The sequence below is a fragment of the Chelonia mydas genome, chromosome 2 (genome assembly GCF_015237465.2).
Source record: "Chelonia mydas isolate rCheMyd1 chromosome 2, rCheMyd1.pri.v2, whole genome shotgun sequence".
Lineage (NCBI taxonomy): Eukaryota > Metazoa > Chordata > Testudines > Cheloniidae > Chelonia > Chelonia mydas.
The window spans coordinates 182,906,948-182,923,742 of record NC_057850.1 but is presented as its reverse complement, the minus strand read 5'-3'; the positions used below and the strand labels follow the sequence as shown (position 1 = coordinate 182,923,742).

Below are 16,795 nucleotides of genomic sequence, written 5' to 3'. Positions count from 1 at the left end.
GGGCTTTAAACAAACTCTCAGCCTTGCCAGCTCATCATCAGAAGTAAGCTCCCAACAGAAGACCAACTCAAAGCGGCAGCAGACCTTGCAACAACAACAGATGCAAAACCACCAGATATATCTCTACTGCTACAATGATCAATACCCCTCACAACAACACACCTTTCAAGATCTATGGGTCCTATACATACCTATCACAACATGTGATAAGCCTCATCAAATGCCTCAACGACAACTATGTGCGTGAAACTAGACAATCATTACATTCTCGAATGAACTCACACAGAAACATGATAAAAGACAAAAACATGCTATTACCCATGGGCGAACTCTTTTCACAAAGCAGGTTTCAGAGTAGCAGCCATGTTAGTCTGTATTCGCAAAAAGAAAAGGAGTACTTGTGGCACCTTAGAGACTAACAAATTTATTTGAGCATAAGCTTTCGTGAGCTACAGCTCACTTCATCGGATACATTCAGTGGAAATTCATAAAGCAATCACTCTATATCTGACCTATCAGTCCTCATCCTCAAAGGAAATCTGCACAACACCCTCAAAAGATGAGACACGGAACTTGAGTTCACTACTCAGCTAGACTCTAAAAATCATGGACTCAGAGATACTGGTGTTATGACTCATTACAACAATCTGTAACCCACTAACCCTTCCTTGTCCTGTGCTTGTCCTAATTGCCCACGTCATCTTAAATGGTCTCTTTCAGCATGTATTTACTCCTAATACTTAACCATCTGCTCCACCTGGTATTTAGCTATGACATTCCGATTACCTTTTTCGGACTGAAGAACTCTGTGTAGTTTGAAATCTTGTCTTTTTCACGAACAGAAGTTGGTCCAATAAGAGATATTACCTCGCTCACCTTGTCTCTCTTACTACAATAACAAACATGCAATCACTGTACTCTGTGTCTTCCTACATAAGTCTATCAACTTTGGGGGGAATTTAATATTTACCTTTCTGAAGATGGTACAGTACTGATATCTCCTCACATAGATTTTTTTAATCAACTTCTGGAATGTCTATTAATTAGGAAATCAATTTAAGAATTTCACCAACAAAAGATATTTTACTCTAACAGCTATCTAAGGTGATCCTAAAATTAAAGGACTGAAGAAATATTTACATTTGAGATTTCCTAATGGAACCTTAGTTTAAATAGACATTAAAAATATCCACAAGTCTAACTCCAGAATAGATGTATCTATGTAGTTGCCATAGAGACTAATGTAGCGCACACAATATATTAGAGAAAATAATTTCAAGTTCACTGTCTCTTCTACCTCTATAGTGAGAATGGATTTGAAAGGTTTGTGAAATGCAACTGTCTAAAGGGTAATATGTCTGTTTCTTCTGACCAGATTTAGGAATATGAATCACCAGATAAAATGCAGTAGTCCCCACACAGCTCTCAATACTATACTTAAGGTCTACTAAGTTAACATGGACAAAGCACAATAGAAAGATGCCTATTCATCTGAGAATGATTTCTATAGTACTGAAATACAGGGTAGAAATCAGGGAAGAATGCATGAAATACACACATTACTTGTATATCAGAAGATACATCAAATTCAAATAATACTGAAAAGAATACAAGGAAAACAAAGAAACAAGGACAGGAAGAAAACAGTTTATAAGACATATGTGTATGCAAATCAGTTCCTTAGGTACAGGCAGTGATTCAGGCACCATCAGAAAACACACTATTTCCCCCAGCATTACAGATGAACAAATGAAATGCAAGAAAGTCAATCACTTTCTTATATTTTGACTTGACATTGACTTAAGACAAAGGTCACTACTTCTTGTGGTTATACAACCAACAGACCAACTCTGCTCACTTGGACATCCTAACAAGGCTTCTCAGCACAGATGATAGTTGTTCCCTTACCCACAAGGTAAAGACAAAACAAATAACGGACCCCTCTTCTAGCTCACGCTCTTCTCTGTAAGTCTCAGGATGCCTAACACTTATTCATTTGATGGTGAGAGAGTCAGCAGAAAGGACATTTAGAGACAGAAATAAGTTAGTTCTGAGGGAGCATCATCAGGAACGGAATAAAGCTCTTAACCAAATAAGTACGCCCCTTTGCTCCTTTTGTTCCACATTCCCTCAGCAGAGGTTTTAACCTAACAAACAGCAGGTGAGATCATATAGAGAAGGGCAAGCACAACAAGCTTGTGGCCAAAAACTACTCATATTATTAGGAAGCAACAGCTATTTAGAGACTTGTATTTTGCAATGTGCATTTGATATTTTATATGAGGCCCATGAAGTTACAACAATAAAATGGTTACTTCATACTGTGTTCTTGACTATTACCCCACACAGTCTCTAGCCTCTTCTTTCTAGAAAAGATCCCTGAAAAGGGCGCAGTTGGGCCAACTCCAAGAGAAAGTGATATCTTGAAAGATTTTAGATTCCAAAGAATCAAGCTTAACATTAGGTCATGGCACAGCAACTGTGCTAGTCTCTTGATGTGGTCCATGTTGTCACGACAATGGACAGAAGTCAGATGCTCAGTGACTTGTCATTGTTAGCCAGGAGGCCCTGTTAACATGACTACAGAACTGGAAGAGGAAGATTTAAGATAGTTCCCTCCATTCCTCTCAGAGAGATCTCAAACCCTTTCTCTCAGAAGGTTTTCAACTGTGCAATCTCTTTATGTTCTGCCTTGTCAGACACCTTATTCCATGTATGTGCGAGACTGCTGGGTGAGATCAAGTAGTGCTACATGATACAAGATTAACAATATTCTGATAATATTCAACTCTATGTCTCTATCAATCTGACTAGAGAAGGCATGAAAAGCAATTGAAAGACCTTTGCTTAATTGCTAAAAGGAAACAAAGAGCTTGTTTGCATTTTTGGAGTCTTTGTTATATAAGGAATAGTGTGTCACAGAACTGTAATATCTCTTTCATGGTGTGCTGCATTCCATTATGAAGACTGAAATTTCTTAAAGTGCTCAGACTCTACAAAGAGTGCCAAAAAATACACCCATTTAATAAACTTTATATATTGGTTTTATTTATTTTAAAGCTGGAAGGAGAAGACATCATCAGGCAAAAACAAAGGGTCTTGTTTAAGCGATAAAGAATTTGAAGGACCAGTGGTCTGGTAGGTTACGACAAATCCTACATTCCTCTGTTTACCTACACATTAGGGAGAGAATGAAATTTTAAAAACAAGCTTGCCTTCTGAGCATGTTCCCAAAGTGCCTTTTAAATTTATCAGGTAATAGAAACTGATATGTAACAGCTAAAAGTCAGGCAGGCAAGGAACAACTGGAAACATTAAAATTGTGAATATTTGACTACTATATACAATCTAGCAAGCAGCACTATTTCAATAATTCTCTGCAACAGAGTGCTTCCTATTAACATTCTGCTAATCTACTGCCCAATTTAAAAAAAAAAAAAAATCAACCCACAGACTTCTATCATCATAACAACTCTGCTTATGTAATGCTCTAATTTATTTCTATTCTTGTTCTCAAAAGAAATAAAAAATGCAAAATTATTCTGTGTCTTATGCTATGTCCACACACAACCAAAACTGCTTAGACAACACAATGAGGTCTCACATCCTTAATCTTTTATGTTCTTATGTTTAATTGCATCTCCAACGATTTCTTGCGAGTCAGCCAGCTAATTAACATCTTAGTTATCTGCCTTTGGAAAACTGGATTCAAATTTGACTCAGTTCACATGAGATATACACGGTGCTATAAACTTAATCTGAAACACATGAACCATCTAACAATTTAACAAAATGGGCAACATTCCCTCAGGAGAAGCTAGTAGAAGTAAAAGCTAATGACGATCAGAACTGAAGTGCACCAGTATAAATTGTCATGGTGACAAATGCAGATATACTTATTCCATGATTTAAATCGCATTAATAACTATAGCATGGTGCAACAGAATTTTTTTCCTCAAATGGAGGCAGGTTGGATGACTTTGAAAAAAATGTCAGGCATATTTCTAGGGTTTGTAAAGGACTCATCACTCTCAAAATAAAGAAAAAATATTTTAAAAAATACAGAAAAGAAAATGTCATAGGTTGCCACAAAGTTTTTCTCTTTGAACTTACATAAGAGTATGTGTAAATTCAGGGAGACATGAAGATAAAGCAGTAACTTAAGATTTATTTTGGTTTGAAGTTAGTTTATTTAGGGAGTGCTTTTCTTGTAAGTTAAATCTACAAACTGATTTTCCATAGCATATTTTTAAATTAAGTTTTGTAACAAGATTTGTAATTAACACTACATATCTGAAGATCTGTTTTAACTGTACTTGTACCTGGGAAACATCAGTATTATTACTTAAGCACACATTTTTGGAAACAGTATAGTTTGTGGTGTTTGCGCTAAGATTTTTGTCTTCAAATTTTGTCTTCAATAATTAAAACATAAACAACTTGTCCTTTAAACAGATATGTTACACTAGAAGTCATTTATTCAACAACCTATTTCAGGTGCATGACAGGGCTTTAGGTTTACATTCAGTCCAGTGAGAAAACTGTGGATAAGTGGAGCCATTCTCGATGGATCGTGGGCCAGATGCTCAGGGGACATAAAATGGACTTCAATAGGGCTATGCCAGTTTACACAAGCTGAGGATTTGTCTCTGCAGGTCTCACAAATGACTCTCCATACATTACAAAAATACTTTTTGATAAGTAATATAACGAAACCTTGTTATTACATCATTCATCCATATATTCAAATGTGACTATATATTCATATGACATTATACTTACACTTGGAAAAAACATATGGAAGTTAGTTTTTAGTGTTGCTAGTGTTACTATACTGCAATTGGACAAGACTGTTGCTAGTGAAGCCCTCCTGCCTGCTTGTTCATATTAAGTACGACACGTCATTTGCACCACCTGGTGCTCTATGATAAAGTGAAATCCCAAAGCAACAGAGAAAGAAAGAGAGCAGCAAATACACGTTCCCCCAAACCCCGCCCCCAAATTTTTGTTAAGATGAAATTAAGGTTTCAGGCAAATATTACTGGTTTACATTAGCGTTTAAATTTAAAAAAAAATCAAACTTTGGAAATCTGGAAAGATGAAACACTGAAGTCGCACTTATCCAAAATAGTACCCAAATTGCTTAACTCTGTCCCCATACAGATACCAGCCTACCACCTACCTGAGCAAATTATACAGATTTATTTACATAAATTGATTTAGTAACTAATTTAGTTAAATACATGTAATTCCCTTGTGTAGACACTCGTTCTTATTTAAGCATCATATTGAGCTAACTTAAGTCCACTTAAGCTAAATCAATATAAAACCAATTTATCTAAATTAGTAAAATTTTCTCCTGTAGATAATGCCTATATAAGCAAGCAGCATTCCCACCCTGCTCTTAACTCAATATAATGTCCAAACTAAGTGCCTTTTTTTGAGTTTTCCTTTATTGAAAGTTAAACGACAACATAAATCTCAGTCTCAGCTTCTCCCCAAGCACGGCCATGTCTAGGATTTCTCACTGTAAACCACACTGGCACTCCGCCAAGTCCTCTATTACCTAAGAAAGAGACTCATCTGATTTATATTCTGGGTTAGAGCAAGTGGGACCTATCTGACTTGTCTGACAGGATCAGACAGAAGAATAGTTTTAGATCTTTATGCAGAGTCCTTAAATGTGACATTGTTTCAAAGATTATCCATTTCTTAAGGAAAGCAACCAAGTATAAATGGCATTACTCTCTAACTTTAAAATTTGCACCAAGAAAAACATTTCAAAATAAGACTTGCTTTGAATATCAAAATTATGAATTTCTATCTGGAAAATAAGAAATTCAAGAATGTATAGTCCTGCAAAACCCAAACTTACTTTTTCACTGTATGAAGTACAAAAAAAATCTTTCCAATTCATACATTCAAAGATCTATTTTGGTCTGTTATTTTAAAAAAATGGTCATTCATTTACTGCATATTCAGTAAAATCCAGTCAGGTAAGGAAATGAAACTATTTTTCTTGCGGTTTTCAAATTCCACATGTAATAAAACCCCCAACCCCTTGTCTGTTGTAATCATCATACAGAGCAAATCTGTAGAAGTTTAGAAGCTGAGACACTCTCTTGAAAAAACAGACAAGGATTCAGAAATTAATCTGAAAGAGAAATTCAAGAGTAAAGGCATTGATTCCTACACTGTAGGAATTAGCAAGGCTAGTAGCTTCAAAAAGACTTCAGAACTTATCTTTTCATATAAACATTCATCATGACACAACAGCTCTGAGTTTGACACACAATGAAAATCATTTGAGAGACTGTTTATGTCTGTTATGGCATGTGAAGGCTGAATTCTTTGGCTGCCCATCATTATTCATAAATAGATGTTCAAGCAGGTTAACACAAAGGAAAAGATATGCCTATTTATAGATCCACAGGAAATTCAGAGTGTTCTGCAACTCCTGCTTCTAATACACTTCACAAAGTCTTTTCTCACGTTAAAGGTAAAAAGAAGTTGAAAGGCAAGGCCTGAAACTTTTATCGCATATGAAAACTGGTTGGGAGGAAAGCCTTTCAGAACTCCTCAGACAATGAAGTGAGGCAACCTCAGAAATAAAGACCAGCTTTTGTAATGTAAATGAGGTAACCTCAGACCATGCCTACACTACAAACTTTGGTTGATGCAAGTTACTTCATCTTCTACCACCAAAGTTTGTATATTGCTCAGGCATATGAATACTTGTGGCTGCTTGCATCAGAGCTGTGTACAATCACATGGAGTGCTCGTGTCAATACAAAGTGCAGTATACCATAAGTAAATATTTCAAGTGCCACATGCCACCATCCAGTGCAATGCCTTTTGGGAAATTTTCACCTGTTGTGGAGTAGAAATGACTCATCCAAGGATTTCTGAGACCTAGGAGGTGAAGTGCACAGCACGCAACTTTCTCCATCCCAAAACGCCATCCGTACCCCATTATTTTCATGCATTTTTAAAAAAAAATCCCACAAACTCGTGTGGCACTTGTTGCTGTCCACCATCTTTGACAGACGCATGGAGCCTGCAGAGCTCTGCACTATTCTCATGAACACTGCACATACAGGACACATAATTATTCTGTACGGACAGACCCACAGGAAGTACCACAACAATGGGGGACTTGATGGTTTCTTTCAGGACAGTTTGTTAAGGGATGTAGCAAAAAACATTTCAAAGTTATTGGTGTTCATGGAGCAGCTGCAAGTGATGGAGCACTGCTTCTGGGCCCGAGAAATGAGCTCTGACTGCTGGGATCACATCATAATGCAGGTTTGGGATGATCAGTGGCTGCAGAACTTTCAGATGCGAAAGGCCACATTCCTGGATCTGAGTGATGAGTTTGCCCCAGCTCTCCAGAACAAGGACACCAGAATGAGAGTTGCATTGACAGTGGAGAAGCGACTTGTGATCACACTATGGAAACTTGCAATTCCAGATTGCTACTGGTCAGTGGGAAATCGTTTTGGAGTTGGAAAATCTACAGTGGGGACCGTTGCCAAGGAAATAGAGCCATGAATCATTTCCTGCTACTGAAGACTGTGACACTTGGCAACGTGCAGGACATAGTGCATGGATTTGCAGCAACGGGGTTCCCAAACTGCGGTGAGGCAATAGACAGCATGCATATTCCTATTTTGACACCAGCCTACCTTGACACAGAGTACAGAAAAAGACTATTTTTCTAAGGTTATGCAAGCACTGGTGGATCAATTAGCACACTTCAGTGTTATCAACATGGACTGATCAGAGACGATGCATGTGACACTCACATTTTTAAGAACTCAGGACTGTTCAGAGAGCTACATGCAGGGACAGTCTTTCCCAGTTGGTGGATTACCACTGGTGATACTGAAATGCCAATATTGACCGAGCCTGCCCCTTGCTCCCCTGGCTAATGAAGCCAAAAACCAGCCACTAGATAGCTCCGAAATTCAACTACCAGCTCAGCAAGTGCAAAATGACTTTTGGTAGATTGAAGAGATGGTGGTGGTGTTTACTCACTAGACTGGATCTCAGTGAGAAAAATATTGTTATGGTTATAGCTCCCTGTTGCGTCCTGCACAATATCTGAGAGACAAAGGAGTACAAGCTGTCACAAGGATGAAGGGCGAAGGTGGAAAGCTGTCTACTGAGTTTGAACAGCCAGACACGAAGGCCATTAATAGAGCCCAGTGTGGAGCTATGTAGTTGCCAGAGGCTTTGAAAGAGCACTTTAACAGTCAGCAAGAGCAGTGTTCTCTATTTGTGTGTTCTCTGGGCCTGAAATTTTGGGTGCAGCTAAGAACTGAACAGCACTTGCCATACATTTATAAATATGACTGGGTGTGCTCCTGAGCCTATGAATTACAGTAGAACCCCAGAGTTATGAAGACTAGAGTTACAAACTGATCGGTCAACTACACACCTCATTTGGAACCATAAGTACGCAATCAGGCAGCAGCAAAGATAACAACAAAAAAGCAAATACAGTACAGTACTGTGTTAAACATCAATTACTAAAAAAAAATAAAGGGAAAGTTTAAAAAAGGTTTTGACAAGGTAAGGAAACTGTTTCTATGCTGGTTTCATTTAAATTAAGATGTTAAAAAACAGCATTTTTCTTCTGCATAGTAAAGCTTCAAAGCTGTATTAAGTCACTGTTCAGTTGTAAACTTTTGAAAGAACAACCATAATGTTTTGTTCAGTTACGAACATTTCAGAGTTACGGACAACCTTCATTCCCAAGCTGCTCGTAACTCGGGGATTCTACTGTATTGCAAATCTTTCCTTACCTGCATCCCTCTCATTTTCTGGAACCGTGCTATTGTGTCACTGATGGTATAGACACGAACATGGCCCATGTGCAGCTTTCCAGAAGGGTATGGGAACATTGAAAGTACGTAGAACTTTTGTCTTGATTTCTAGGAAGAATAAAAAAAGTTAAACCCAAGTAGGTTAGCATTTAATTTTGAAAAAAAAAAAAAATCAATATGCACTTTATAAGCTACACAGTCTCTAAAACTCCTATTAAGCAAAACAAAGTCATGTTACAGCAGGGCAAAAATAGGGTTTGAATCAAAAATATCCAAGTTAAGTTTGCTGGTGTTATAAACTGGCAGGGCTCCAAACTTCAATTGGGTTGTATCAATTTACATTAACAGAGAATTTGGAACCTAGTGTTTTATCTCAGAAGTTAACTGCAAACATTCATGGGGATTTTGTGTATACCTGTTTTTACAAAAGATTATTTTACAAGATAACAAAAGGGGGGAGGGGGGAATATATGGCTGTTCATTTAAAACTGTAATTTGTGCTATATTTTAAAATGGTCAAGTCAAAACTGCCCCGGATTTTAAGTTTCATAAAAATCCAAACCTAGAGTAACAGAAGTGTTTTAATTTTTTTTTAAAACAGTTTTTAAAAGCAAATGAACATGCCTCTAGAGTGTCTACAACCCAATTACTAAAGCACTGAGCTACTGCATGAGAATGTGAAAAGTTAAGGTGACTAAAAACTGACTACAAACTAAAGTGAAATTGATTGCTATATTCCTTCTGCAAAAGCTAAAAATACAAAAAGTCAGCCTAAATAGTGAACAGTGGGTGAAAATACTTAAATTCTAAAATTTTTAATAAAGTAATATTTGTAACATTATGATTTTTTATTTGTAACTTTAATCTTCCCTATAAATTGATCACAATCTTATTTTGGTCACTATACAGATGATTATATCCACTGCTCAACAATTTACATGCTGGTCCATTATTCTTTACATGCTGGTGTTACAAAAATACTATGATAGCTTTTAAAAAATACAGTGGAATCTCGGAGTTACAAACACCTCGGGAATGAGATTGTTCATAAGTCTGAAATATTTGTCACTCTGAACAAAATGTTATGGTTGTTCTTTCAAAAGTTTTTAACTTAACAGTGACTTAATACAGCTTTGAAACTTTACTATGCAGAAGAAAAATGCTGCTTTCCCTTTTTTATGTTAGTTTATGTTTAACATAGTACTGTACTATTTTTGCCGGTGGGGGGGGGCGGGGGGGGGGGCGGGTCTGCTGCTGCCTAATTGCATACTTCCAGTTCCAAATGAGGTGTATGGTGGACCGGTCAGTTTGTAACTCTGATGTTCACAACTCTGAGGTTCTATTGTACTATGAATATTACTTTGTATTCCTATTTAATAAACACTTTCTTCTAAAAATATTTTCCCCTACAGATTTTCCTTTTTGTTTCCCCAGTAAACAGCAAAACTAAAGAGAATCGAAATGGTTTACTGGGGTAGTAGAGAACTAGCACCTTAACACTGGATTTTATTAAATGTCACCTTAATACCAGGAATGGAACAAAAATATTAAAAAATAATCCTATGAGTTTTGCATATTTATGTGTGCTTTCTAGATTGTGGTCTCTTTAGTCATACTAAAAAGGTATGCATTTAAACCAATTCTTTCCCTGGCACGCACATGCAATTCTCATCTTATTTTCCTTCTCCATGCAAGTCAGGTCACCTCTCTATCTTTGTGACAATATAATGACTTCTATTTTCTGCCTGAGGAAGGACAGGTACGGGGAAAAGAGAAGCAAATGAGAAGGAAGAATGAGATTTTATAGGTATGTGACTGAACATAGATAAGAGTGAAAAAGAAACATGGAATTGTATTAGAAACAGAGTATATACTAAAACTGTTTTTCAAAGATCTTCACAGTGTGGGGAGGATTTTTTTTTTTAAGACATTCATTGTTTCTGGAATGCTTTCAATTTTAGAAAAACTCTGAGAAACAAGCCTCCCTAAATATAAATTTATCATGCCACATTAGTGGGACAACAGATTTAGCAGTTGGTCAGTGAAGCCAAACTGCCCTTTGAAAACTGATTCCTTACAAAGTTTACAACCTCAAAGGGCTTTTTTCATTTTTTGTTAATTTTTTTTTTAAGAATTCAGGGGAAAATGATTTACTTTAAAAATGGCTCCCTCATGGGTGAGACCCTCAGGTATTTCCCAATCACAGAGCTATGGAAAATAGGATCTTAGCTTTACATCACCTAAACCATTCTGCTCACAATCTAGGATTGGTTCTTACCAGTAGTTTTTTTCATGCTTTGTCCAAACCAGTTTAAAAAAAAATCTCAAACAATGGAAGTTTCCGCCCTTTCCTTTGGGAGACTATTTCACAGCAGAATAGATACTACTTTTAAGAAAACCTCTCTCATAGTCAGCCTAAAATATAACTCATTTGATTTTACCTTGTATTAGTACCGCCCTAAGCAATTGCTCTCTCTGTTTAGGGCTGTTCTACACTGAAAACTTACATTGACATAGCTACATCTCTCGGTGTGAAAAATCCACACCCGAGTGACACAACTATGCAGACCTAACCCCCGGTGTAGACAGCACTAGATGGACAATTCTTCTGCCAACCTAGCTACTGCCTCTCAGGGAGGTGGATTAACTACAGTGACAACAGAATTGTCCCTTCACTGTAGCAAGTGTCTACACTGAAGCACTACTGTGGCGTTTTAAGCATAGACATATTCTTAGTGTTTGCGATCTTCTAACTGTTGCATTCAGTTACCATAGTCACCTTTCAGCCCCAATCCAGCAACACTTATACATGCACACGCCCACACCTTTATGTATGTCAGTAGTCCCGGTGAAATTAACAGAACTACTTGTGTATATAAAATTAAGCACATGTTGTAGGAATTACAAGAATCAAGGCCTTAGTCATCATTTTACCAATTGTAGATATTTAAGTCCTAACCTAGAAATCCGATCACCATGGATGAACTCCTATACCTCAGTAGAGTCCCTCTAAAGTCAATGAAAGTCCCATTTGCGTGGGAGGACTCCTGCACTTATGTTCTCGATTATAGCATCGAGCTTTAGTTTTTAATCTTTCCTCATACAAATTCTCCAAAACCTGTAATTACTTTCGTTGCTTTTCTCAGATTTTCCTCCACTTTATTGGCATCTTTATGATACTGAGAAGTTCCCCCCCCCCCCAAAAAAAAAATCCAAAGGGGCTTTTTTGATCATTGTGTGAATTACAAGCTACATGACTCTCTGTTCACAATCACCTCTTATTCTCATTAGCTTTACAACTTTACAGATATCACTCGCCCTTCCTCTGTAAAACTAATCCTAGAAGTGATGAAAAACTAACTTCATAAAGCCTAGAATGATTGAAATAAATCTGAACATGAATAGTCTGAATACACATATTTAGACTTATAGAATGAGTAACTATTTTTTTTAGAAGTTGGGGAAAGAGATTTGTTGTACGAATCACCAAATTTATTGCATTTCCTTGTCCCTAGCCAGGAAAGCTGTGTTCTCAATGGTCATTTTAAGACATCCAGTTTTCTTTTGAGAGTGGTCTATTGGTATTTATCTGTTGGTATGCTATTGCTTCCACTATACCGCACCACAGGAAGTTTTTATTGCTACTAGCATGAAAGTAATATTTAAAAAAAACCCAAACAAATATTTTGGTTTTACTGCCAGTGACTATTTTATTTAGAAGAAAACTATTAAATTGGAGCCATACGTTTAAAAATTCTTTTGTCTGTTGTTAACCATGTTGTGTCCTGATTCACTTTTCTTATTATAACTTTTTCAAATAGTACATTATAGGATATATTTTTGCTAAGTAGGGGATAACACTGTTTAAAACATCTATATTAAGTACTCCAGACTGATGCTCTCAAAAATATTTCACCTTGAGAAAAAAAAATCAAATATTAATTTTTCAAGTTTTTCAAAATGCTTACATCTGTTTCTGAAGTTTTGCAAAACTGTTCCTTCATTCTTGGAAGCCACCACTTCTCAACTTTCTTTCTTGTTTCCAATCCATAGTCTCTTTCCCATTTCCCCGTCTCACTGTAAATAGATCTGATCCATCCTGGAATCAATCTCCTTTGCCATTTAATTAAGTCATTTAGCTGCCTTTTCAGACATGAAGAACAAACTCCAAATCTCTGCCAAGCAGACTGCATTTTTTAGGATACAATGGTTGTTCTGAAAAATACAAATACATAACTTTTAATCTAAGGTCAAGCAATGAGTACTACAGTGGAAATGTGTATGACAATTCTGTTGTAATGAAACATACTTTAAGCACAGTTTAAACAATATTTGTTTATTTCCGATTGTACTTGCATTCTATTTCTAGTGTGGGTTGTTAAAGCACTTAACTTTAAAGAACTGGCTCTGGCCCTGGGAGGGGCACCAACATGAAACTAGTTTGGCAGTTTTAGATTATTTCCTAAAGGGATGAAATCATTCTACAATCTCCCAGAAAATGAATATCAACCCCCCTGAGATTACAGACATTTGAACTGACAGAATTTGAAAAAGGTTATTAAAATTTTTAATAGCTATTTGGGGTGAAGGCAGGGGAAGGTGGGAGTTATTTCAAATATAGTCAATTAGTCTGTAACTGCTGAAAAATCAGGGGGTGGACTATGGCCACTAGATTTCAGATTGACATTCTCTGGTTACTCCCCTGAACAGGATTAGATGGAAAACTCACTATTAAACTCTTCAGTTTCGGATGTGGTTCAACAAGTCAAGACAAAGATGATAATGATGAGCCCCAATTCTCTCAGACAATGGGCAAGTTATGGAAACTTCTCTTCACAAACTTTGGGGGGTCTCAATCTGGTTATCACAAAAAGAAGTCAGAGATGGTAAAGACCTATTAGTCCATCTCTCTGACAATGCAGGATTGTTCCCAATAGCACTGTTGCTAGTGCTGGCAGCTTTTCCTACTTCTATTAGGAGAATATTACACAGCCTTAAAAAAATACATTTAAAAAAAGCACCTCACTGGCAGGAAGATCTTCCTGCGATTCATCCTAAATTTCCCTTTTTAATCTCATCCCATTACTCCTGCTGATATCCCCTGCAGCATGCCAATTCTTCTCCATCCTTAGACCAAGTCTTCCCTTGAAAGTTGTAGTGGTATAACATTTCAGTTAGAAGTGTAATTTTTTTATATAGAAAATGGCTAGGGAGCACTGGACTCAAGAGATCTGGGTTCTCCTGACCTTCTGGATGACTTTGGGCATGTCATTTCACCTTCCCATGCCTCAGTTTCCCCATCTATAAAATGGATAGAATGATACTGACTTCCTTTGTAAAGCAATATATATAAGAGCCAGGTGGTATATTACCACCACCTCATTCCATGATGTGAGGTCTCTAACTATGCAGCTCAAAACTACATAGGCCATTTTGCTGATCTGTTGCACTGCAGACTATTTTCTCCTCTCATCCCCATGGGTGGTCTTCTTTAGCATTACTGCTTCACAAATTTCTTCCTCCCACTGAACCTAGTGTAGTTGAATCCTTCAATCAAAAGAGACAAACCATTTGTGTGGAATGGAATCAAGACCCTGAAAGATTTAACTTACAGTGGGGTCTCTAAGTCGTTCATTGGACTAAAAACAAAGTTCCCTCCAACTGAATAACTTTATTGCAGTGTAATACAAATAATAATGATTAATAAATCATTGAAAGTCATTTTCTCTTTATTCAATTCTGAACAAAAAAGGATGAAACCTTGTGAAGCCACTCTTCGTGTAGTGCACTGATGTGGGAGAGCACATTGTACTGAGTGAGCAGCTTGGGAGAGAGGAGTTAGCTACACAGCAGTGCTTGTCACCAGAGTGGTGATGAAAGGGGATGTGGTATGCTTTAGAGAGAAAGTAGTTTTAGGAGGTTCTGTGTTAGGATGTGGCTTGGACATGCTTAGGGTGGTAGTTAAGGGGGTTCTAAGGTAGGGTTGGGGGTTCTAGGTTACAGATGGGGGTTCTGGGATGGGGATGCTTTGGGGAGGTATAGTTATGGGGATTCTAGGTTGGGGTAGGAGTTCTGGGAAGAGGACACTTTGCAGAGTAGTTATGGGAGGTCTAGGCTAGGAGATGCTTTATAAAGGAATAGTTATAGAGGTTCTAGGTTAGAGGAGGAATAGTTATGGAGGTTCTAGGTTGGGTGGCAGTGCTGGCATTGGAGGATGCTTTGGGGAAGGGGGAAGTTATGGGGGGGTCTAGGTTAAGGGAGGAATAGTTATGCAGGTTCTAGGTTGGGGTGGCAGTGCTGGGGTTAGAATCATAGAATATCAGGGTTGGAAGGGACCTCAGGAGGTCATCTAGTCCAACCCCCTGCTCAAAGCAGGACCAATCCCCAATTTTTGCCCCAGATCCCTAAATGGCCCCCTCAAAGATTGAACTCACATCCCTGGGTTTAGCAGGCCAATGCTCAAACTACTGAGCTGCTCTGGGGACGGAGTACTTATGGGGGGGTCTAGGTTAGGGGTGAGGGTGCTTTAGGCAGAGAGTTGTTGGGACAGAGGCTGCTTGGTGCAGGAGGAGTACTCGCTGCACAGTGCTGGATAGGGAGTTGCTACAGGCTGGGCGATGGTTTCGGCAGGAAGCCATTACGGGGAGAGCTGGGGGCTCGGGGACGGTTGGGGCCGTTACGGGGAAGGTCGCGTGGGGGCACTATGAACTCGGGGCCGTTATGCCGATGCCGAATGAGGGGTCATCGCGAGCCACGCCTGTGCGCGCGGATGAGAGAGAGGGAGGATCGTGTTACCTGCGCGCGAGCCCCGGCGGCTAGCGTACACCCCCCTCACGCGCTCCCGCTGACTTCCGCTTTCACACTGGGCGCCGCCATGTTTTTACCGGCTCCAACGCAGATACCGCCCCCACCCCCGCAGCTCGCCCCGCCCCCCCGGGAGGAGGCGGACCGCAGGGAGGGGCCATGAGGGAGGGGCGGGGTTCTGGGGTCGCTTTTGGCCCTGAGGCGGCACGGGCTGGGGGTTGGGTGCCCATGTGGCCTCTCCAGCCAACCGCATCCAGCGGCAGGACCCCGCCATTCGTGTCCCGCCAGGTGCAGGCTCGCGCCAGGCCGTGGGGAAGGCCACGCGGCAGTCAGGACTCGGAGCCCCCTGCTGTGCGCCGGCCGTCTCCCTGCCCCGCCGGGCGCTGATCCCCTGGGCGCGCCGGGGGGGCGGGGGGGGGGGGGTAAGGGTATGTTTTGCTGCCTGGCCCCCGCTGCTGCAGTCGCTGGGCAGTCGCGCCCCACCCCCAGCTAATGCCGCGTAGGAACCTGCCACCTGAGCCGCCTCACCGGCTGCCCTGGGCGGGAAGCTCCGTGCCGGCAGGTTGCTCCGTGGGTGTAACTCTAGAGACGCTGAGCCCCTGCAGAACCAGGCTTGCCTCCGTGCGACTAGAGCCTGGGGTGTTCGTTGGTCTCCCCACCGGGGGAAATCCCCCTCGTCTCGCATCACACGGGCCACTGGGGTGTGGGACTGGAGCAAAAAAAGTCTCACAAGACAGGCCCTCAGCCAGCTGCGTTTGGTGTTTAATGGTCAAACCCAACTACTAAAAAAAACCCTCTGCTCCTTATTTTGTACTTGTATTTATTTTCTAAAAATAAATGCTGGGGCCTCATAGTGCCCAGGTGGAACCTGGAGAAAGCAAAGCTGTGCTCCCAGCGCTCTTTTACCCATGCAGGGGCAGAATGCTTAAATAAAATAAGATCCAGCCTCAGCCTTCACCCAAAACTTTACCCACAAAGGCCTTGTCTACACTGGCAAGTTACTGCGCAGTAAAGCAGCTTTCTGCGGTGTAACTCCCAAGGTGTACACACTGCCAAGCCACTTAGAGTGAAGAAACTCCTCAGTTGCAGCATTGCAAAAAGAACCCACCTTGACGAGAGTGGTCAGCCTTAAAGCGCAGAGGCTCCAGCGCTGTACTGGTGTG

At 39.7% G+C, this 16,795-nt stretch overlaps 1 protein-coding gene across 3 annotated transcripts in view; it reads right to left on the bottom strand.

Moving 5' to 3' along the window:
- The window catches only part of LARS2 (leucyl-tRNA synthetase 2, mitochondrial), a 106,896-nt gene extending 91,153 nt beyond the window's left edge, over positions 1-15,743 (bottom strand). Inside the window, exons 1-3 of one of the 3 annotated variants that reach the window (XM_037890242.2) lie at positions 15,624-15,743; positions 12,797-13,043; positions 8,808-8,936 (exon numbers count right to left, since the gene is read on the bottom strand). In XM_037890242.2, the coding sequence (XP_037746170.1) occupies positions 8,808-8,936; positions 12,797-13,021 (354 nt within the window). In that variant the 5' untranslated portion in view covers positions 13,022-13,043; positions 15,624-15,743. Of the gene's footprint in view, positions 1-8,807; positions 8,937-12,796; positions 13,044-13,557; positions 13,681-15,623 lie in introns of those variants that run through there. The other 2 variants (XM_043540775.1, XM_037890243.2) reach the window with 2 other exon arrangements.
- Positions 15,744-16,795: the final 1,052 nt, after the last annotated feature.